The sequence below is a fragment of the Schistocerca serialis genome, chromosome 12 (assembly GCF_023864345.2).
Source record: "Schistocerca serialis cubense isolate TAMUIC-IGC-003099 chromosome 12, iqSchSeri2.2, whole genome shotgun sequence".
Taxonomy (NCBI): Eukaryota; Metazoa; Arthropoda; class Insecta; order Orthoptera; family Acrididae; genus Schistocerca; species Schistocerca serialis.
In genome coordinates, this window is record NC_064649.1 from 132,249,280 (window position 1) to 132,274,500 (window position 25,221).

Here is a 25,221-nt window from a genome sequence, read left to right on the forward strand (position 1 = left end):
CCCTCGACTCTTATAACTGCCATCTGGTTTCTGTACAAATTGTAAATAGCCTTTCGCTCTCTGTATTTTACTCCTGCCACCCTCAGAATTTGATAGAGAGTATTCCAGTCAACATTGTCAAAAGGTTTCTCTCAGTCTACAAATGCTAGAAATGTAGGTTTGTCTTTCCATAATCTGTTTTCTAAGATAAGTTGTAGGGTCAGTATTGCCTCACGTTTTTGAACATTTCTATGGAATCCAAACTGATCTTCCCCGAGGTCGGCTTCTACCAGTTTTTCGATTCGTCTGTAAAGAATTCGTGTTGGTATTTTGCAGCCGTGGCTTATTAAACTGATAGTATGATAATTTTCACATCTGTCAACACCAGCTTTCTTTGGGATTGGAATTAGTATATTCTTCTTGAAGTCTGAGGGTATTTCGTCTGTCTCATACGTCTTGCTCACTAGATGGTAGAGTTTTGTTAGGTCTGGCTCTCCCATTGGCTGTCAGTAGTTCTAGTCGAATGTTGTCTACTCTTGGGCCTTGTTTCAACTTAGGTGTTTCAGTGCTCTGTCAAACTCTTCACGCAGTATCATATCTCCCATTTCATCTTCATCTACATTCTCTTCCATTTCCAATGTAATTAAATAGATAAAAAATCTATTCACCAAGCAGTGTTGTCCCCTACAATCAGGCTTTCCTTCTCATCCCATCCGGTAAACCTCCCCTAACCCAGCTTTTTTGGCAACCTTACCAAATTATCTCTATTTCCTAAACTGCACCAGTCATTTTCCTCCACCCCTCTTCTTTCCCCTTCAGCCCTCCTGCCAGAAGGGGGAGCCAATAATTTTGAAAGCTTGCAAATTTAAATATGTTGTCTGTACATGTGTATTCTCTGCTTCCACAGGTGAGTAGTTGTTTTTATCTATCCATCTAAGTTATAGGTTGTTGAGAGTTTCATAGGGAGCATTTGGTACTGATTGACGGAAACTGGAATGAAATACAAAGTGAACAGGCAGCATTGAGAAATGAAATAGTGAAGGCAGTACAGGATCAAGTAGGCAAAAAGACAAGGCCAAGTACAGAAATCCTATGATAAAAAATACACTCCTGGAAGTTGAAATAAGAACACCGTGAATTCATTGTCCCAGGAATGGGAAACTTTATTGACACATTCCTGGGGTCAGATACATCACATGATCACACTGACAGCACCACAGGCACATAGACACAGGCAACAGAGCATGCACAATGTCGGCGCTGGTACAGTGTATATCCACCTTTCGCAGCAATGCAGGCTGCTATTCTCCCATGGAGACAATCGTAGAGATGCTGGATGTAGTCCTGTGGAACGGCTTGCCATGCCATTTCCACCTGGCGCCTCAGTTGGACCAGCGTTCGTGCTGGACGTGCGGACCGCGTGAGACGACGCTTCATCCAGTCCCAAACATGCTCAATGGGGGACAGATCCGGAGATCTTGCTGGCCAGGGTAGTTGACTTACACCTTCTAGAGCACGTTGGGTGGCACGGGATACATGCGGACGTGCATTGTCCTGTTGGAACAGCAAGTTCCCTTGCCGGTCTAGGAATGGTAGAACGATGGGTTCGATGACGGTTTGGATGTACCGTGCACTATTCAGTGTCCCCTCGACGATCACCAGTGGTGTACGGCCAGTGTAGGAGATCGCTCCCCACACCATGATGCCGGGTATTGGCCCTGTGTGCCTCGGTCGTATGCAGTCCTGATTGTGGCGCTCACCGGCACGACGCCAAACACGCATACGACCATCATTGGCACCAAGGCAGAAGCGACTCTCATTGCTGAAGACGACACATCTCCATTCGTCCCTCCATTCACGCCTGTCACGACACCACTGGAGGCGGGCTGCACGATGTTGGGGCGTGAGCGGAAGACGGCCTAACGGTGTGCAGGACCGTAGCCCAGCTTCATGGAGACGGTTGCGAATGGTCCTCGTCGATACCCCAGGAGCAACAGTGTCCCTAATTTGCTGGGAAGTGGCGGTGCGGTCCCCTACGGCACTGTGTAGGATCCTACGGTCTTGGCGTGCATCCGTGCGTCGCTGCGGTCCGGTCCCAGGTCGACGGGCACGTGCACCTTCCACCGACCACTGGCGACAACATCGATGTACTGTGGAGACCTCACGCCCCACGTGTTGAGCAATTCGGCGGTACGTCCACCCGGCCTCCCGCATGCCCACTATACGCCCTCGCTCAAAGTCCGTCAACTGCACATACGGTTCACGTCCACGCTGTCGCGGCATGCTACCAGTGTTAAAGACTGCGATGGAGCTCCGTATGCCACGGCAAACTGGCTGACACTGACGGCGGCGGTGCACAAATGCTGCGCAGCTAGCGCCATTCGACGGCCAACACCGCGGTTCCTGGTGTGTTCGCTGTGCCGTGCGTGTGATCATTGCTTGTACAGCCCTCTCGCAGTGTCCGGAGCAAGTATGGTGGGTCTGACACACCGGTGTCAATGTGTTCTTTTTTCCATTTCCAGGAGTGTAAAAGGCCATGTACAGAAATCCTATGATCAATATTTTATTTTTAAGTTTGTTGAATAAGGGAGAAATATAAAAGTATTGCAAATGAAGCAGGTAGAAGGGAACACAGACATCTAGGAAATGAGTTTGGTACATAGTAGCAAAACAGGAGTGGCTAGAGGACAAATGCAAAGCTGCATGCTCGGCATGCCTGGCTAGGAGAAAGGTCGGTGTCACCTGTAGGAAAATCAGGGACAGACGACCAGTTTTGCGAATGCTAGGGACTGAAATGCGAAGCCAATACTGAGCAAAGAAGGGAAAGGTGGCAGCAGTTAGACAATACAGTGGGAAAGAACTAGAAGACAATTCTATAGAAAGGGAAGAGAAAGTAAATGAAGAAGAGATGGTAGCTGAGATACTGTACAAAGAATTTGGCAGAGCACTGAAACATGTAAATTGAAACTAGGCCTCTGCAGTGGATGCCTTTCCTTCAGAATGATTGAGGTCTGTGGGAGAGCCAGTCATGATAATACAGTATACCTAATACTCAAGACGTGAGGCAAGCGAAATACCCTCAGATTTCAAGTAGAATTAATAATCTCAGTTCCAAATCAGGCAGATGTTGACAGGCGTGAATGTTGCTCCAAGATCAGTTTAACAAGTTGCAAAATACTACTATGAATTATTTTCAAATAATCGAGTAACTGTGAGAAGCCAACCCCAGGGAAGGGCAGTTTGGGTTCCAGAGAAATTTGGGCGTATGTGAGGCAATAATGTCACTACTACTTATCATGAAAGAAAGACTGAAGAAATGCAAACCTACATTTGTAGCCTTAGTAGGAGAGAGAAAACACTGGAAGTGAAAGGGTATCTACAGAACCCAGACTGCAGTTACAACAGTTACAAGAGATTAAAGGGAAGCAGTGATTGAGAATGGAGAGAGATGGTTTTGGCTCATTCCTGATCTTATTCAGTCTGCACATTGAGCAAGTAGTAAAGGAAACCAAGGAGAAATTTGGAAATGGTTTAAAATTCAGGTAGAAGAAATAATAACTTTGAGGTTTGCTGATGACATTGTAACCCTAGCACAGACAGCAAGGATGTGGAGAAGCCCGAGAGCAGTGGGTAGTGTCTTGTAAGATGTTATAAGAGGAACTTAAAAAAAGTGAAACAAGGATTATGTGACATAGCTATATTAAATGAGGAATTAAAGCAGGAAATGAGATATGAAAAATAATTGGTGACTTTTGCTATATGGGTAGTAAAATAACTGATGATTTGTGAAAATGAAGAGGATATAAAATTCATCTTGTCAGTAGCGCAAAAGCATTTCTGGGAAGAGAATTTTGTTTACATTGGATGTAAATTTGTGTGCTAGGAAGCCTTTTCTGAAAAAATTTGTCTGGAGTGTAGCCATACATAGAAATTAAGCACTGAAAACCACACAGTTGAGCGCCCCACAGACCAAAGTAAAATTAAATGTGCACAATAAACAGTACGAGAAAGAAGAGAATAGAAGCTTTTGAGATGTGATGCTGCAGAAAAATAGTGAGGATTAGGTGGGTAGAACAAATAACTAATGAAATGATGACTGAATCTAATTGTTTAGAAAAGAGATCTGTGACACAAGAGACAAAAATTATGGAGGAAGACCAAAACTTGAAATGTAGCTTGGAAGTTCAAGTGGATCTAGGGTCAATAGTCATACAAAGATGAAGAGGCTTACACAGAATAGACAGAAGTTAAGAGCTGTGTTAAACTGGTCTTCAGATTGAAACCACAATGACAATAATATCATATCATCATTTGTGTGTTGATCTACATTATTTTATTATATATCTTGATGGAAATTGGAAATTTGTGGTAAGTTCCTATGGGACCAAACTGCTGAGGTCATCTGCCCCTAAGCTTACACACTACTTAATCTAACTTACACTAAGGACAACACACACACACACACACACACACACACACACACACACACATGCCCGAGGGAGGACTCGAACCTCCGACAGGGGAAGCCGCGCAAACCGTGATGACGAGGCGCCTCAGACTGTATGGCTACCCTGTGTTAGTATCTTGATGCTTGGGAATTTCACAGGTAGTTTAATTTAGTGTGTGTGCGTTGATTTGTGCTTCATGTACCTGTAAGGTGTTTTGTTTTATTTTTAATTACGTAACATGAATGTTAAGATTAAGGGTTAAGCTGTTTGCTGCGAACGAGCTGTAAGCTTCTTCCATTACGCATCTTGCTGTATCTGGTACGGATGTGTTATGGCTATTCATTTGTATACTTGCATTAGTAGCAAACATCGCACTTTTAGAAGAGTCCTTCTAAATCCCTAGTAAGTTAAAAATATATATATATATATATATATATATATATATATATATATATATATATATTATTATTATTATTAACACGGGAATGACATACACTTACAAAGGAATATGTTTTGCTGCCCAGATGAGTATTATGAGTATTGACTCAAATCAAAATATTTTGTAAATACCTGTTGTAGAGTTGATATGGCAATCTTCAATGAATCTGGATTGCAATTTTAAATCTGGAACTTGTGTTACAGCACCAGCACCTGCTGACTTTGTGAGTAACGTGCTGAATATCTTGGAGCGGTACCACGACCTGGTGATTGATGCTTTCCTGGGTGACAGCTCGTTTACTGCCGCCCTGGATCGAGCCGTGTCACGTGTCGTCAACCACCGCCTGCAGGTAATGTCGTGTGGCTGCTTCCCACTATATGGAACATACATTCTTCTCTGAAACAGAACACTATGATAAGAAAGTGAAATAAAATGCGTCATTACCAGATGGCATATTGATGCACTGAAAGTAATTAAAATATGCATGCCATTACACACCAAAATTGCTAGAACTATGCACAGAAATTGTGGAAATATGTGCTGCAGTATGTGAAATGTGCACAAAAAATGCATCTACCAAGCCCTTGAAGGAGATGAACAAATACAAAATATGACCTCTAAATGCACTGTTTTGCTGCAATTATGGACTGCGACAGTTAGTAGTGACATATTTCAGTTGACAACTGTTGTCAGCCAGAGAAGTGAACCAGTTGTCTTTGGAACTGCTCACAGATGACAGTGGTGACATTACTAATGTGCTTTCTCTACTGGTTCAGTTTGACTATTGAAGGAGCAGTCTGGTAGTCTCATTGTGACTGAGAAGTGTGGTATTTACTTTGCGCATCATATCTTGTTTCAGTTATAATGTTGAAGAGAAGATTTTATGATAATGAGTTACTGGTAGAATATCTGTTTATTATCACCAGGAGTATAAAAATTTCAAAAATGTGTTTGCTGTGGATAATGCATGTAAGTTTTTGGAATATACTGTTACAGCTATATGTAGTTTCAGGGTTGCCACAAATTCTGGAAATTATGGAATGTCAGGGAATTTCAAACGTGTCAGGGAAATCAGGACAAAGTCTGGCAAATTTGGAAAAAAAAATCACTGGAAAAATCTTGTTTTTTGTCTCAGTAGATGAAATGGTTTGTTTACTGAGATGTCGTGCATTGTCGCTGGGTGGGTGCAGCTGAGTGTGTACGCCGCTTCCCTGCTCCCTCACTCTTACTGCTTCTCCCATTCCTACCATTCCTGTCAGCTTCCAGTCAGTGCTGCCACCACTTCTTGTGCAGCAGCTGCTGACGAGAGGCAGGGAGACGTGGTTCGTTTGGATTTGATTCTCGGAGATTGTTAACACGGGAGCCGGAGGCAGCAGTCGTGTGTACACGAGTTGTGACTGTGTGAATGTGTGTATGCTCTCGTTTTCCGACAAAGGCAATGGCTGAAAATTTAGTTGTGAAAGTGTGATTGTCTTTTCTAAGTGCCTGTCTGCGACTCAGCGATCATCCTTATGGTGAGTTGCTGTGTATCCTTATTAGTATTGATTCTTAGAGTATTTGTGCAAGTTATCTGTTGCACGGATTGATCACCGTGGTCTAATTTCAACAACACGGTGCCTTTGACACGTGAATAGCTGGCCACACGAGTGGACTTCCACGTCGGGCCAAAACCGCAGGCCATTCCTGCACATATCTCCAAAAGATCTGGCCTACCTATCTAAAGCCCATCGTTTTCCACTAATATGCGAGCCCTCCTCATCAGATCTAGTCTCACCAATCTGCCTGCAGGCCAGGTCTGTTGTGTGGCATAATGCAATAGATTTTTGTGGTTTATCCGAGGACCCAGGCCTGCGGTGCTCCTTGGCAGGCCAGAGGTCACGGGCGATGGATTTCAGGAATTGCAGTTGTCTCACCGCAAGTACATTGTACAGTGCAGCATTTTATCGGCATTTTATTTATTCTAGTAGATGTTATCACTTTGAAAGCAATGTATTAGAAAGTATGGACAATTAAGAAGCAGAAAATTGTAGCAGTCGCTGGTGGTTTGTACACCGTGTACTCGTATATTTCTCAAAAGAAAAATCACACAATACTTGTAAAATAATAGACTTAACACAGTAACTAAAAATCGGCAATAACGAATGTAGTAGAACCAACATTTTATTGGTGGTCACCTATAGCGTTGGTTTACACTGCTCTTCCCTGTCTTACACACTTCTTTCAAGAGGCCGAATTTTTTTTTGCGGCTATTTCTGAAATCAGTGAAGGTATTTTAAATCTGTCTTGTGACTCCAAGGAAATGCGTATTTTTGTAACCAGACGTGTTTCATTTTATTGAAATAAAATAATGACAGTGGTCTTACTGGCTCACATATTCAGTTAGGCTTGCTTTCTCCATCTAAAAACAGTTCATTACAAAAGATGTTGATGTTAGTACTGAAGATTTTTGATAACGCTGGGGAGAAATACGGAAGTCTCTACATTTTTTTTGTCAACTTATGTCTTTACTTATGCTTGAGATCTCAAGATTTGTCAGGAAAACTGCTAAAACTTGCCTGGAAATCAGGGAGATATCAGGGAATTTCTTTTGGGGAAACATTTAGCAACCCTGTGCTTGCATAACAGCAATAAATTTTTCCTCTGCCTACTAAATAACTACAATTGTGTAAAAGTGCGTATAGTAAACTCATGTGCGTGCTCTTTTTACAGAGTCTAATAACAAACTGAGTGGTATTGCCAATGTGGTAAGCGTTTTCAGCTTGTTACTTACAGCCACTCAGGCAGTGAAGTAGTACCTTTAAATGGAAATTCTTCATTAGTAATTTCGAACACCAACAGTATTAATTTCATCTTGCTAGTGACTGTTTGTTGTGCATGTTACATTGTGTTACTAAACATTTTTTCAAACAATGGAAAATCCAGGTTTGATTGTAACAATATTATGAAAAGGAAAATTGCTACTCACCATGTAGTGGAGATGCTAAGTAGCGGATAGGCACAATAAAAATACTGTCATAAATAAGCTTTCAGCCAACAAGGCCTTTGTCGAAAATACACGACACACACTCAAACAAACACACACACACACACACACACACACACACACACACACACACACACACAAGTGCAACTTACACATTTTCAAAGTCTATGAAATATATGCCTTTCTTTTGTCAGTAAAAGAATTTTGCGGGGATGCATCTTGTATCAGTCCACAAATGCTTTCTGCTGAGATTCCACTGTTGCATCCCTTTTTACTAGGGAAGCTGAGACAGGTGTTACATTCATTTGAAAATAGCTGGAAAAACAGTGAGCCCTTTTGTGTGTGTATCTATGGGTAATTTCAAAGCTGTGAGATATCTGAACTGATAATGGTCACTATCGACTTACATAAAGGACACCTGAGAACATTAAGTTCAGATTTGGCAATTGTGCATCAAATTACACCTTTGTAATGTCTTTCCATCCCTGGCATAAAATAAATAGATAAACATAAATATCTCAAAAAGTAGGTAGTAATTCTAGTGAAACTTACACTCTCTCTGGACAAACATTTGATGCCTGGAAAGATGCAATCGGTCACCCATTATACAAGAAATGGGACAAAACAAATTTCAACAACAACAGAGACATCCCACTCATTCCATACTATACAAAACATTACAGGATAGAACAGTGTGACAGAAATCAGGAACTAGGAGAGTACCAAGCAGGGACACTTGTGCACGTAATAGATTTGCACCATCAGCACCTTGATCAAAACCAAAATTCTATCAATAGATAAGAAGGTAATCAAGACATTTATTGATTTTAAGTAGGTGTGTAATTCCATAGACTGAGACAAGCTTATGAAAGTGCTGAGAGAAATTGTAATAGATGGCTAGACAAGAGGACTTGCACAACATTAATGAACACACAATCTCAAGTTAAATTTTTAGGAGAGCTATATAAACACAGTGCCACAGTGATAACACCAGTTCCAGTCCGATTACCGAAGTTAAGCACTCAGATGGGCGACTGTCCGATCTGCCGAGCACTGATGGCGAGCAGGGTGAACCCGGCTCTTGTGACGCCAATTGAGGAGCTGCTCGATGGGAAATCACGACTCTGGTCACGAAAATTGACATCAGCTGGGAGAGCGTGTGCTGACGTCGTACCCCTCCATATCTGCATCCAGTGAAGCCCGTGGGCTGAGGATAACATGGCAGTCATTCACCACTGTTGGGCCATCAAGGCCTGTTCGTACGGAGTTTAGTTTATATGAATCACAGGAGTGATTCGAGGAGTTGGCTGCTCAACAATTCTATTTAACTGTATCCTGCAGAAGGTAACCTGAGAGAGGTGAAAAAAAAAAAATGATTTGACATAACATCCCAGACAGAATCAGATTCAGTTATCAAAAGATTGATATTAAATTCAAATGCCTCAAGTTCGCAGCTGATCTAGTATTTTTCAAGCAAAATCTGAACATTGCAGCCAAATAGAAGACCTAAAAGAAACAGCGGAGAAGACAGCACTGTAAATTTATTTTTGGAAGACAGTGCTCATCTACATCTTCATGAGTACTTAAGTGGTTGGCAGAGGGTTAATCTAACACTTTCACACTATTTCTCTACCATTCCACACACTAACAGGGTGTGAGAAAGATGAACACTTTAATCTTTCTACGGGAGCTCTGATTTCCATTATTTTGTTACAATGTATGGTGACATCAGAAGAATACAGAAGTTCAGGCACCCAGGTGAGATTCTCATCCTGAACGTTGACGAGAAGGCAACTCTCGAAGAAATAGCTAGGACAATGGAAGTAGCATTCAGACTGGATCAGCACACGTAAAGATCCAAATCTCTATCTTGCCATGCAATTCTCAGATACTAAAGTACCATGCATAATGCTGAATGCGTATATACAGCAGAGGAGAGTGCCAGAAAAAAAAACTCTCAGGAATAGAGAAAAAAGAGAAGAAATTTATAGGGAAGATCCTGAGGCTGCATATAGTGATAGCAGATGTGTTTACCTTTCATTTAAGATCAAATAAAAGATTCTATGAAAAGTTTGAAAACCTAAGAAGGAGAAGATAGCCAATTATCTCTGGACACATTGAAAGAATGAATCAGAAAAAATTGCAGAATAACAGAGATACTTAAGATTGGGCAATAGTGACTTAGAGAATGAGGGAATACTGGCATAAAACAAAATAGCTTGTTAAGGGAAGACAGTTGTGTAATTGTAGCATACTATTGATAAAATAAATAACTGAAAGTGCTCACTTAATACACTATATGTATTAGTAATTTTAAATTTACTGCACGAGCTTTCTTTATCTCAACTCAGATGATAGGTCCGCGAGTTACGACATCTCTGCTCAAGCCTGTGCAAAGACAGCAGGTATCGTGATAACACAGTGGTCCATATTGTAACAGGAGATGGGTTCCCTCTCAACTCTTGTACGTGATGAGAATTTTCATTAGACCACAAAACCATGTTCCTCAAATATAAGCTTCCATATATCACACATTTGTCTGAAAATAACACACTGTAGTGAGACAGGGCAATTGGAATCATGCAAACAAAGCATGGCAGGTTGCAATGCTGCCCCATGCTGTTGCCATATAATTCATTCACAAACATGAGTCAAAATCCTGTCAGTTCCAAATCTTTTATAATGTGGTCATGCTCTGTCGACTGCACTACATGATTTCAGCAGATCTTTTGCGAGTGGTTCTATAGGAGACTGTACAATTGATCAAGCGGTGGAAATACACATTTGCTTTACATTTTGTTATGGCCACTGCTTGGCCTGTTCTGGCAAAAAAAAAAAAAAAAAAAAAAAAAAAAAAAAAAAAAAAAAAAAAAAAAACACACACACACACACACACACACACACACAACCACACTCACACTCTCATCATGCTGTGCTTGTGTCTGCTTTGGCTTCACAACTGCACCAATGCACTAATGAAATGAAACAAAACAGTACAACAATGCTTTTTGTCAGCTTCAAAAAAGAGATACCAATAGTAGAACCATTTATTTCTCGAATTGTACTAAGTCATAAGGGTTGTGAGGGCTTGTCAGACACCCTGAACATTACAGTGTTAATAGCAATCAAGCACTTATCAAAGTAAGTCCCCATGAATTGGCTTGCATCGTGCTCCACATCCGGTTGCAGTGTGTCGATGAGGCAGAAAATTCTTCTGTGTTCATTTGTGCACCTACCTTTCAGATGATATAAGAGCCAGGCAGATGCGATCAGAAAAGAATCAGATGTTGTCCCGATTGGGAAAGAACAAGTCCAACACTGTCATTCACTGTAAGAGAACCATTATTTTACAAAGAGACGTTTTTGCTTTCATCTTCAGTTTTGTTCTTATATTAAAAGTTAATATTTTAGCCATGGTACATATTCTGACTTCGTCTTTAAGTTCCATACCACTAATATGACGGCATGCTGAAAAGTAATACCTGTGAATTTTTTTATTTGAAAACTCATAAGGCTTTTTGAATAAGACAAATGTTGTTAACATTCTGCATCTTTATTCTTCATGTCTACATATTTTTTCTCAACGTAGTCACCCTGACGACAAACACATTCCTGTCCCATGAGAAACAGGTTTGTGGACACCTTCATTGTAGAACGTTTGACGTTGTTGTTGGAGCCACAACTTCACCTCTGCTTGCTTCATCACTTATCAAAATGAAGTCCGTCTATGGATGACGATCGATGACAGTGAACCCGAGGCGTCAGATTGTTGCAGATTTTGCAGCGCCTGTGTGTGATCTGCCATTTTAGTGCTGAAGGTGGTGATGCCCCATGTGTGGATGACCCTTCAAATTTGAAGCATTATAGAGCACACTCTTTCCCATACAACTGACAGTTACATTACACACTGCTGAATTAAATGCTGCATTCCGGAGCCCTCTATTGGCAGACAGTACTGCGTCTCAAAGGCTTTAGGACGAAGACTGTGCAATTCTTCAATAGAACAAACTGCTTCCAGTGAGCGTGACGTCACAACTGTTCACATTAGGTTCGTTTGAACAGTTGCCATCGGGTTTGTAGGCATGCGCAGTTATGTTGTGTATGAGCAGTACCGTGTGCCGCTTTTGGCTACTTTAAGTGTGGCTGTTTGCTGTATCGGCAGTAGCAATAACCAGCCGGATGCCACCCAGAAAAATTTTTCTGGCGTGCCCAAGCTGTCAGATGCACGGAGCAGTCTGTGTTGTTGTGGGGAGGGAGGAGTATTTTCCACATGACTTGTTTTTACTTTTAGTGATTTTGCTGTTTCCTCCTCATTTACAGCTGTCACTTCAAATAATAACAAAATATAATTCTGTGGCCGGGAGCTATCAAGTGAATTAAAATACATTCGCGTAATTACTCTGGAATTAACAACAGTACGGACAATCAAGCAGTTGAGCTACTTACTTTGGAACTTACAATTTTACGCAGTGAAATAGAGAAAGCAGTTCAACATTTGGAGACTCATTAAAGCCCCTGATGTAGACGGTATATCTGGAGAAATGATCAAAGAAATGGGACAGGAAGGTATTGATGTGCTGCTTTCATTGTGTAAAATTGTGGGAAACTAGGGAGTAGCCGGATGACTGGTCAAAGTCTCTCTTCATCCCGTTACACAAGAAGAGGTTTATCAGGAACTGCTCCAACTACCAAACTATTGCCCTCATATCCAATACAAGTAAAATTTTGTTCTACATCCTGAACCAATGTTTGAAGCTTTACATTCAGCCTCACATATCCACGGAACAAGCAGATTTTGTTGAAGGGAAAGGAACTCGTGAATAGATCCTCAACATAAGACAAATAATAGAAAAATCATGAGAGTTCTGTGTTCCTGTTTTCATCTGCTTCCTTGACTATATGAAAGCCTTTGACTCTGTTGTCTGGGAAAAGTTGTGGCGGGTGCTTTCAGAGTTCGGTGTCCCACCCCACTTGACAGCATTGATCAAAAGTCTGTACAATAACCACTTCACAGTTGTAAAGACAAGTGCTGGCTCGTTTGATTCCTTCAGAGTATCAAAAGGTGTGAGACAGGGTTGTGTCCTATCCCGACAACTGTACAACATCTATGCAGAGCATGTCATTAGGAAAGCTCTCGATGGACCGAAGGCATCTCAATTGGTGGGAGAACTATCAACAACCTCCATTTTGCTGATGACACTGTGCTTTAGCCAACAGCGAAGATGAACTTACTGAGCTGCTAACAAGAATAAAGGACATTAGTCTATCATATGGATAAGACATCAACCTCAGCAAGTCCAAACTCATGACAATTGATTGAGAAGAACAGATCCAGCTCGCAGGTCGATTAAAGGAACTGGAAGTCGTGTATTCCTTCATCTGTCTTGGGTCAACCATATGCAGCACGGGAAGCTGTGATGATGAGATAAGAAGACGGATCACGCTAGGCTGAGTGGCTTTGAAGAAGCTCACCAAGATCTGGCAGAGCAGAGCAATAACAAATAGCACAAAGGTCCGGCTAGTTGAAACACTCGTGTTTTCTGCCTTCTTTTATGGTTGTGAAACATGGACACTCAAGGCCAGAGACAAACAGCGCATTGATGTGTTTGAGCTTTGGTGCTGGCATAGGATGCTACGCATAAAATGGACTGAAAGAACAACAAATGTGTTCAATAATGAACAACTCGATATCTCCAAACGCCTTTCTTCTCAAGTCACTGAAAAAATTCTCCAGTTCTTTGTCCATATTGTGAGAAGAGATGGAGAAAATCTGGATAAAATAATCTCGCAAAGATAGATCGAGGGCACAAGACCGTGAGGAAGAGCAGCGAGCAGATGGATAGATCAAATCAAGATCATCTCCAGTCTACCTCTTCAGCAGACACTAAGAGAAGCTGGCAATTGTCCGGGATGGAGACGCTTGGTTCAGGGGGTCACGTCACTCAGCAATGAGCACAAATAACTTATGATGATGAATTACAGAAGGCTAAAATATATTTAGTTTCAGTTTTCTGATTTTATTTTACTTCTACGTTTTTGGCAGAAGGTTAATCACCTTGCGGAACAATGAAGTTGTTTTTGTAGAGTTTCTAAAGAAATTTTCATTTTATTAATCTTTTCCACAGAGGCAGATAATTTATTTGAAATGAAGTGTTTCATTCCCCACCGTTGGCAAGTTTCAACTGTTTCAAATGCATGTTTTCATCATCCGGCACATATAGCATTATGCCATAATAAAGAACCAAACATGAAGTAATACAGAACTGGTACTCCAAGAAAATTTGCATCCCAAAAACCACACTGAAAAGCTTAATATCAAGTTGATGCCCACAGCTTTGAGAATCTGGACATACAAATGTGCACTTTGTTGTTCTCCGAGTATCATCTTATGTCCTGTTTCATTTATGACGTAATGTAAGATCTCTTAATGCTATGTAAGATGTCTTAATGCTATTTACGTACCAACATATGGACTTCCTGTGTCATCGTAGTTGCGCATGCGCAGTAACGCCTTTTTTTTCTGGTGATCTCTGACAATTTCTGAAACGAATTCTAACAGGTCGTGGTAAAATATTGCAAATGGTGGTTTGAAAGGCTTTACTTTCAAAGTAAATTTCATTTCATGCAAGATGAATTACATTACTTGCGAGAATGCCCTTTGAATTTCTTAAATCGTAGAGCGTTTGACTCTTATTTAAAGCTTAATACTTTGAAGGCCAGCCACTTAGAAGAATTTCAAACCCAAAAGACCAGACATTTATGTCATTATTTAAAATTTTAAAGAGTAAAACGTACAAAAAATACCAATATTATATGTGAAAGCCTAGCTCTTCTTCTAGCTACACTATGTATATTAATTTAAACCATTAACTGTTCCTATTTGTGTGTTCACACTTCTTAACAGTGATGTTGCTATTGGCTGAATACATCACTTGCCCTGTTCTCTGAAGATCTGCTATCATCGCCTGGCGAGATCACGTGAGATGAGCTATAACTGGCTTACAAAAGCATATCGCACTCTCAATTTCAATGCTTCAGAAACTAAGGTGCTGTGTTTGGTGGAACTCGAATATATACGATACGAAAATATGCAGCGTACATGTTGGAGCACATCGAAGATCTTTCCAAACCATGTTCCCCCACAGCTGGGGAGGGGGTTCATTTTCTTAAGTGCCTGTAAGTTGTACACTGATGTATGAAATCTTATTCTTTCAAAGGATTGATAAGTTTTACAGAGGGAAAGTTTACTGTCACTTAAAAATGTAAAAAGTGTTTTTTTAACCAGAAAATCCAGGAATTTTTTTTTTCCTTGTCCACTTATACACCCTGTAGGAACAGCAACTGGTTGGTCCTATTCTTTCCTGGACGCTATTGCTACTTAAAATTTGTTGCATTAGGTGTTTGTGAAATTTCCACACCTCAAGGTGATTATTGGCCAGCCATTATGTCTCCTAGTATATTTTCTGTTTTCTTGCTTGAAATTTTCTTTGGAATTTTTTTCTCCTAGTTTCAGTAGTGACTGTGTGAATGTTATTTGCAGCCTAACACCCCCTGTCCCGCTCCAGAGATTTTGGCACGACACTGCGATACGTTACTCCGCCGGACGGGTAATACGGTGGACTCTGAGTTAGACGAACAGCTGGCCCGTGCAGTAGCCGTCTTCAAGTATCTCGATGACAAGGACGTCTTCCAGAAGTTCTACGCGCGCATGCTGGCCAAGAGGCTCATCTTTCAGCACAGCTTGTCAATGGAGGCAGAGGAGGCGATGATTGGCAGGCTGAAGCAGGTAAGTGTCATTGCAGTAGCTTAGTGAGCACAGTACAAATTGCTTTTATAAGCAGATTATAGATTTTTTGTTAATGTGAAATCAGATAAGATTATTTTTAGGCAGTGTGGTATCAATTTGTGTAGTAGGGTATGCTGACTGCTTTATGAGAGTCAGACTGGAGTAATCGGAATTGACAATGTTGAAAGAAGCCAAAATCAATACAGGTGTGAGGCAGGGTTGGTCATTGTCACAGCTGATGAAAATGAATTTATACATGTGTAGTTAAGTGCCAGACTAAAAAACGAAAGATCTAGTGTTCAATTCAAAGATTATTTATCACTTATCCCTTCACTTAAGTTTTGTCATAAAATCACACAGGAGACATATGATCATTTTATAAACTCTTAGCATGTCTTAGGTCATGAAAATCAACTTCTTGTTAAAAATTATGCTTTTTGGCATATTTTATTTCTAGCCCATCGTAGGAAGATCTGACAAATGAAACATAATTGCCATGGAAGTACAAGCACGAAGTAGGCATGACATCAGGAATAAAAATAAATGCCTTAATACATAGTATTGTCACACAAAATGACAGTCATTGTCATAGATGCTAATTGAAGGCAGGCATTCAAAAACTAACTACAAATACATGCCACCAGGCATCATAGTTGAACAGTTGTAGTGGTGTGAAAAGAGTATATTAAAAGTAGACCGACAAATTAATAACAAAAATAGTGTTAGAATAAATGTAAAAATAATAAACCCACCTTACAATATTTCCATCATCTTTTATTCTGTTTTGAAATGAATCAAATGATTTATTAATGTTCTTTGTTGATACACTTTTGATTGTGGTTTCAAATCTTACTTATAAATGTTTCCTTCTGTTATCTTTCAATTTTTAAAAATACAATTTTTGTTATTAATTTGTCTATCTACTATTAATGTATGTTTATGTGTATATGTAAATACAATTTATGTTATTAATTTGTACAACTATTATTAATGGAAAATGGAAATGAGCGTTTGGCATCATTGGCTGGGAGGCCCCTTGCAGGGCAGGTCTGGTCGCCTTGGTGCAGGTCTTATTACATTCGACGCCATATTGGCGCCAGATGGGGATGAAATGATGATGAAGACAACACAACACTTGAGTCCCTGAGCGGAGAAAATCTCTGACTCAACCAGGAATCGAACCTGGGCCCGTAGGACGGCAATCCGTCTTGCTGACACTCAGCTATCAGGGCCAACAACTATTATTAATGTTTATATATGAGCAATCAGTTTTTAGATTACATCCTTATTTAAAATTTTATTGAAACACAGTCAGTCTAATTTACGCGGCAATGAAAAGGAGATTTTTACATTCAGATTGGATATGTACATGAAACGTAAAGCAAAAGTTTCATATTTTAATGTCTAGTAGGCTTATCAATACTGTCAGATTCTTAGTTTTGAAGAGTTACTATTAGCAGTGACACTAATAATACTGTGTGTATCAAAAAGAATTTTACAACTTAAAAAATTCGTATGAACTTATTCACATGACTTACAGACTTAGTGTTAGGTGTCATCTTGAAGGAAAGTAGAACAAGTTTTGACTCATGTGGTACACTAGTACAGAATCGCGCCACCGCAAAAAAATAATGGCAGTTGCATCAAAGATTGCTGCCTTTACCAGTCTCAAGCGTGCTCGTTGTGTGTTTTGGTTTGAAGAGTCACAGCCGGCAACAACTCTGCAATGTAGTTTTCATGTAGAGTATGGTAAAGATTCTCCCAGTAGACCTAGCATTTATGAGTAGCATAAATGTCTATTGAAAGTGGATGTTTCGTTAGACATAGCAAAGTTGTCTTCGTGTGTCTACTGGTGATGTAGAGAAGTGAGACAGAGCTGTGTGAACTGTCTTACATAATCGACAGGAGGCACACTAGGGTAGTCTGTGCAGTTGTGACCACTGCGTCTGGATGGCTTGATGGTCAGCATATCTCTGTAGTAAGCAGGAGACCTGGGTTTTAATCACTGTCCGATACAAATTTTTTAACTTTCCCCATTGATTTAAACGAGTGAAACTATATGTATTCATAATGCAGAGCAGCCCAGTACCAAATGTTTTAACTGGATTCGTTTTACTATATGTTTGCAAGATTATGAGGAAGATTTTGTCATAAATTTCATTTACAAGACTTGACAAACTGTTCTTCTTTGTAACAGTGTATTTTTTGCAGTGCTGTGGGTGTGAATTTACCAGCAAGTTTCACCGAATGTTTTTGGACGTCTCCGTGTCGAGTGATCTGAATCGGAAGTTCGAAGATGCAATACCGCCAGCACCTGGTTCTGCATCCTTTTCAGTGCAGGTAATTGATTCTGAATTTATAAACTGTATTACCACTTTTTTTTTTTTTATCACGGAATGTGAATCTGTGTTTTTGTAGTAGTGATTGTGATGGTGTGTGTGTGTGTGTGTGTGTGTGTGTGTGTGTGTGTGTGTGTGTGTGTGTGAGTGAGTGAGAGAGTAAGAAAGAAAGAAAGAAAGAAAGAGAGAGAGAGAGAGAGAGAGAGATAGGAGGGGTTTCTATTTTATTTATTTATCCATGGAATCATGTTCATGAAACAGGATACATGTAATTGCAAATGTTGAGAGAGCACAAATCTTATGATAATTTTTACTTATACGTGTGCCGTAAATGAGTGTGTCCGTATCAATATGAGAATTATTTTAAGCTGACTACCTTCACATTTGAAATTAAAGGATTTTAATCAGAATTAAAACATTGACATAAATTGGTTCCCATGAATTTAGCAACTGAATACAATCAGTTCTGAATCAGAATATTGGTGACATTTTTTCCTAAGAGAGTACTCATTATTTTTGTCTCAGCAAGGCAATTTGTTAAGTGTGCTGTCTACTTGCCTCACCCTGTCACATTGTTGACTTGCTCTCTGGCTTGTCAAGTAAATTTTGGCACAAGTAAGGGTGTGGTGGTAGTACACATTGTTATTTGTTTTGTGTAGGTGGGAGAATCTTCCTACTAATGAACATTTCACCAAGATACATATAGTGCAGGCAATATTTCCATAGACACACTCACAGCCTCTGCTACTTTGCCCACTGTCATTTGACAATCTGTGATATTTGTGTTGCGGGGATTTAGAATGGTTTCTTGTGTAACCACATCAGCAAGCTGTCTTTGGTGGTTAATCAAAAGTGGATGTTTCACAAATTTTAAATTCGTTGAACCAGTATCTAACTGTCGTCTCTGATGATGAAGGATCACTATCACTTGTTACATATCTTCTTGGGTAGAAGCAAAAAGTGAATCACTGAACAATACTACACCTTTTTTGTATTTGCAATAAAACCTCTAGTATAACATACTGAAATGGGTGTCAAATCTAAACTGACCTCTAGTGACAGCTAACAGATGGTGGAACACAATGGTATTATATGGAAACTTGAATGTGCCTGTTTTAGGTGGAAGTGTTTCGATTTGTGGTTGTGCAAGATGCCATTAAAGGTTTATGCTTGAACTTTTTTTTTTTTTTAAATGACACTGCCAACCTCAGCAAGCAATTTTGCTAGTGTTATTACTGAATGCTTTGTGTACACAGCATTGCTTTTAAGTGCTTTGTTTTCTTTTCTTATTTTTAAATGAGGAGAAAGACTAATTCTGATCTGTCCCGGGGTTCATGTATCACTACACACCAGAAGAGCTCAGCAATATTGTAACTGTGTTTCTCTTTTGCTTTCATCGATGTACAGAATGCGGGTGGGGGCTGATTTACTCCCCCCACCCCCACCCCCTTCTAGTCTGTTTAGACTAACAACCGACTGCCACACGTCTGCACTACAACGACAAATTGTGTCAGCGACAAAGTCTGTTCTTAAATGCTGATACTTATTGAGCCACTGTCTTATAGGCAAAATTATATTCTATATGTGGTTTCATTTTGTTTCTGAAGAAATAATCAATTTGTCACATTTTCCAGAGTGGGTGATGGATGACATTTGCAATCTCCTTCACAGGTGTTGCAGGCAGGGGCCTGGCCGCTGAACCCGGCTCCCATCTCGCCATTTGCTCCACCGGAAGATCTGCAGAAGCGACTGCAGTCCTTCGAGAGCTTCTACCGCCACTTGTTCAACGGAAGGAAGTTGACCTGGCTGTACCACCTGTGCCAGGGAGAAGTGCGCCTGGGCTACCTCAAAAAGCCATATGTTGTAAGTTGAAGGATCCAGTTCTCCTACCTCTCTGAAACCAATACTAGCTGACAGCTCATATCTCTGTTCTTGTACTGTCACATATTTGCTATTTTGTTGAAAACATAAAAAGGGACTGTGCTGTGCAGAAGTACTGGTTAATCCTGAAAGTAAAGTAGAAACAGGAACCTACCATTATTAATAATGTTATTTATTAAGAACAAATAGTGGTGCTAATGGTTTCAAACCATCTGGTTTGTCTTTGGATGGATGCTCGTGCTTACAATTACATTTAGCTTATGTTCGCCATTTTTTACTGTGGAGAAAGTTTCTTGGAGTAATGGTGTCCTACAGCCAAAACCTATTTATCCTGCTACTAGTGCATGCGAGTGTTAAGCCGAGTGAAGTATTGCCACGTGTGTGTACTTAAATCAACCAACTGTATCAGCATGGGCTGACCAGTAGAGGCCATCTGTAGGAAATGTGCACACGACACGGTCTCCGTCATGCTATCTACAGGTGACTCACAACTATATACATGCGGAGCAGTGCTGACTCGCCCTCTCTATGTTCATATAGTTTGTACAACCCACGTCAGTTGTTCACTGTATTGCTTATGTTGCACCTTCTGTATGATTCTTTTGTTTTGTTATGTATGGAGTCACAACAGGCTTATTTCCATTACAATTCAGAGGCTTATGAATAAAGCCGTATTTGTGTCATTTGAATTGTTTTCGTGTATTACTTGGTTACTACATGATTGGATCCCATCCTTATACCAGTCATGTAGTAACCATGTAATACAGGGTGTATATGGCCCGGGAAATCTGGGAAAAACACAGGAATTTTTTTAGAATTCTGGGAAATTTGACTGATAAAAACTGATATTCTAACAAAGAACTTTACTTTAGCCCACTACTGCAGGATAATATTGCAGGAATTAAATATAAGTGAGAGAATAACATCAAAATTAAACTGTAGTTGCTACGAAAATGTGCCATTTACAACAAAAAAACACAGTGCCTACACAAGCATCTGTCGACAGCAAAATATGTCAAACGCTTGCTATGCATTATTTTGTAACAACAAACTGCTTTCCATGAGAGTGGCGTCACAGCTGTTTATATTTCTAACAGGTCGCAGTATTGTGAATGGTGGTTTGAGAGCAGTGTTTCTTTCAAAGTAAAAAATTCCTTTTTACAAAATTAATAATGTTGCACTGGAGAATGTGCGATGAATTTCTTAAATCGTGGATTGTGTGACTTACTTGAAACTTAAAACACTTTGAGAAACAACAACTTAGAGAAAAATTTGGCCATAATACCAGCCATTTATGCCAGTATTTAAAGTTTTACTGGCTCATTTGTGTGTAATATATCTTACAGGGCAACACATGCTAGAGAAGACCACGTTTCAGGGTTAGTTTTTCATATTTCATTTCTTTCATAGATTACAAATTATGCAGTTATGATGGCAAAAAGTATAATAATCACTAAAAAATATGTGAGGTGACTTGAGCAATTTCATACGTAATTGTCTTTTCTGTGGAAAAGTCAAAATGCTTGACGAAACGTATTCAGCCACATAACCCACAAAATGTTCAGTGCACAGCAATGAAATTTATGATCTAGCTTGTCAGAAATATTCAGCTGCTGCAATTTAAACTATGCTCTTAGGATCCTTCCTAACCATGCTCTCTGGGGGGGAAGGAAGGAAAAAGAAAAAGTATATATATAAATTGACAACCAGTATTAAATGTGAAAGCTTAACTTTTTTGTAGCTCTACTGTAGGTACATTAATTGTAACCATTAACTTTTCATATTTATGTGTTCGTGTTACTTAACAGTGATATTATTGGCTGACTACATCACATGTCCTATACTCTGTATATTTGCTGTCATGGGTTGGCAGGATCATATGACATGAGCTACGATTGGCAGACAAAAGCACATTGCAGTCCTGATTCAGTGCTTTGGAAACTACCGTGCTGTAATAGTGGGATTCGTGTATATACTTTTAATACGAAAATATGCAGTTTACATGTTGCCGTGCATGAAATACCTTTCCAAAAGGCATTGTTTTTTGCTGTGTTTCATTTCCCAAAGTGCTGGGAAGTTCTATGCCGGTCTACAAAAGCTTTACCATTCAAAGTACAAAGCTGTACAGCTCCAAGGGAAAGTATATTGTCACTTAACAAGGAAAAAATGCACTTTTAACCTGTAAATCTAGGAAAAATCCAGGATTTTTTTTCTTGTCCACGTATATACCCTGTAATACACAAATCCAATTCAAGTAACACAAATATGACTTCATTCATAAACCTCTGAACAATAACGGAAATAAACTTCTTGTGACTCCACTCGTAATGAGACAAAAAGAATCATAAAGAAGGTGCAACATAAGCAATACACAGTACAACTGATGTTAGCGGTACAAACTAAAAGAACATAGCGAGGGTGAGACAGCACTGCTCTGCACATATATAGGTGGTATTCGCCAGTAGATGATGTGACAGTGCCGTATGCATGCTTTCAACAGGTGGCCTCTAGCGGCTGGCCTGACTGATGCAGTTGTCGGTTGATTGAAGTATACGTGTGCAGCGACACTACACTCAGAACGAGTGTGCCCCCCTCCACACACACACACACACACACACACACACACACACACACACACACACACACGAGCACAGACAAAGTTGAAGGGTGGGGCATCAGAGACAGTAGTTCAGAAATAGAATGGTAAGATTGTGGCAGTTCTAATGCAGAGATGAGGACAGAGTAAGTGATAAAGATATAAAGTCATATTAATGGGAAGAGAGATGAATAGTGTAATTATGAATTAGGACAGAGTGTATGTATGACTTTTTGTGCCCTAATTCTGTCCAATTGATGCTGAATCATTCCGCAGTCACTCAAAAACTATGCTTCCCAATACTCAGTGGCACCAAAAGGGGACAGTCTTAGTTTTCTGGCCACCATAAGTGACAGTTTATGTCTGTCGAGAAGAAGGCTGCCGTATCACACGCCTGCTCTTTCCTTTGTCTCTGACTTAACACTAGCCGTCTGGGACTTTGTACTGGGCTCTGAGCCAGTCACATATTTGAGAATCTATTCTGTATTAAAGTTCACTTGTTGACTCGAGTCCACTGTTCACAGAGCACTGTGTGTGAGAATGGCGAGCTATTTTCACTTGACCAATGCTTTCTAAATCTGTGCCGATCTGTGGAAACTTATTGTGCTCTAGCTTAGAATATTTTCCAGGCTATTGTAGCATCCTGATGTTGTGGATATTGGTCTATAATTTTGCACATCATTTCCTTTGCCCTTCTTATATATGGAATATGAAAGGAGGCTGGATACAAAGTGAGCAAATAACTTATTTTTGTGTGCCTTGGCAAGGGTGAAAGTCAGTGACTTTTTTTCACTCCAGAAGCATCAAAATACTGTGCATGTGATATTTCTGGTTCAATTAATAATAAAAATAATAATATATGGGGATATTCTGCACCTTTTCTTCCAGTCACTGGGATTACCCACAGCAAAGTGGGGTTCAAATTGTACTTTTGTGGCTTTAAATTATAAAGTTCATCATGAAACTGTGTGCAGTTGAAGTGCAGACAACTGTGAAGTATTAAAGAGTCTGATGCATTGTTTCCCATTTTCTTTGAATGACATCCTTATTTGAAGCAAGGCATAGCTCTTCCATATGCAGTTACCTAGGCCTGCAAGATGAGGGAATATTGACTATCATTTATGGCAGTCACTCACCCCTCCATATTTCCTTACCTTTTTGGCATTAGTGCATAAGCCCCAAGTTTTTGTCAATGTCCATTGTGCTCCCAAACACTGGATGTTTCAGAAGGAGTGGTAAATTTTTTAAGAGGTGGTAGTACAGACCATTTTAAATAAAGTATTCCACATAACGTGCCCAGTTTTTATTGGTTACAGAGATACAGCTGGTTACAGAAATAAATTTTGGTTTTGCACGTCGGTACTCCAGCTGCTATGAGTTTATTTAACAATCGTCAGTTTAATTTTGAAGTTACAGTTCTGAAATTGTGCTCGAGTTTACATAATTGTATTTTTTGACTGTGATTTTGATCTGTTTACCAATACTGCTTTATCATTAAGCATGCACGTGTATGAGGGGCATTCAATAAGTAATGCACCAAATTTTTTTTCTCAACCAATTTGTGTTGGAAAAAAGTGTAATTTGCTGTGGACATGTGGAATATTCTCACTTCAGCTCCTCTAGCTTCATGAAGTTCTGATAGGTGGCACGGCCATATGTAGCCTTCAAAATGGTGTCTGTAAAGGAGGTACATTCCAAGCAGAGAACTTGCATTAAGTTTCTTGTTGGGGGGAGGGGGGGGGGGGGAGCATCACAGATATTAATAGATTAATAGGCACTAACAGAATCTCTGCGGAGACATAGCGGTGAACAAAAGTCGAGGGAGTCGTTGGGCGAGGTGCCTATCACCATTGCAACAAGGTCACGCTGTGACTGCTGCAGTCTTGGAACGTGTGGACACTCTCATTTGAAGTGATCACCTGGACACCTCTATTGGTAGTGCCAACACTCTAATCCACCACTTGCAGTGCTAAAAGGTGTGTGCCCGCTGAGTTTTTTCGCCACCTATCAGAAGACAGTAAAGAGCCCTGAAGAACAGTCTGTGTGGAATTGCTTGCACGTTACGCCGTTGATCGTGACAATCGTTTTGTCGAACATTGTCACAAGCGATGAAATGTGGCTTAATCGCTTTGAACCAGAAGCGAAATGGCAATTTGTGGAGTGGTGTCACACCACCTCTCCTCTGCAGGAACAGTTCAAATCCATAACCTCAGCCAGCAAAGTTATGGCAACGATCGTGTGGGACTCTGAACAGGTTATTCAGTTTCGTGTCCTCCCTCATAGTGCAACAGCCTACTCTCAACTTTGTTCTGCTACCCTTCAGAAAAATGAAGAGCTACTCTCAGGAAAATGAAGAAACAATTCAGCATGTTCCTCACCACAAAAATGCAAACAAACGTGTGTTTGCCTTTAAAGCCAAGTGTCGCACAAGTCTGTGCGCCTGAGAGGTGCTTAGAAAACTTCATTGGACTGGTCTTCCTCACCAACCCTACAGTCCAGATCTCACATCATACAACTTCCATCTGTTTGGCCCAATCCAGTATGCACTTTGCAGGAAGCAGTACATGTATGATTGAAAGGTTACTGCTTTAGCAAGATGTTGGCTCTGATGTCGACCAGTAGAATGGTACCCGTGTGAGCACGTGGATCATCCCAACAAGGTGGCGTAAGGCTGTTGCATTGAACAGAGATTATGTTGAAAAATATAGCTTTGCAGCCAGAAGAGTGGTGAATAACGTGGTGTATTGGAATCCAGTATAAAACCAACCAG

At 40.2% G+C, this 25,221-nt stretch overlaps 1 protein-coding gene across 1 annotated transcript in view; it reads left to right on the top strand.

Annotated features, from left to right (window-relative positions):
* Positions 1–25,221, top strand: part of LOC126428115 (cullin-2-like) — a 133,010-nt gene that overhangs the window by 82,771 nt on the left and 25,018 nt on the right. The window contains exons 7-10 of the mRNA XM_050090018.1: positions 5,070–5,215; positions 15,390–15,635; positions 17,847–17,975; positions 19,646–19,837. Of these exons, the coding sequence (XP_049945975.1) occupies positions 5,070–5,215; positions 15,390–15,635; positions 17,847–17,975; positions 19,646–19,837 (713 nt within the window). The remainder of the gene's footprint in view (positions 1–5,069; positions 5,216–15,389; positions 15,636–17,846; positions 17,976–19,645; positions 19,838–25,221) is intronic.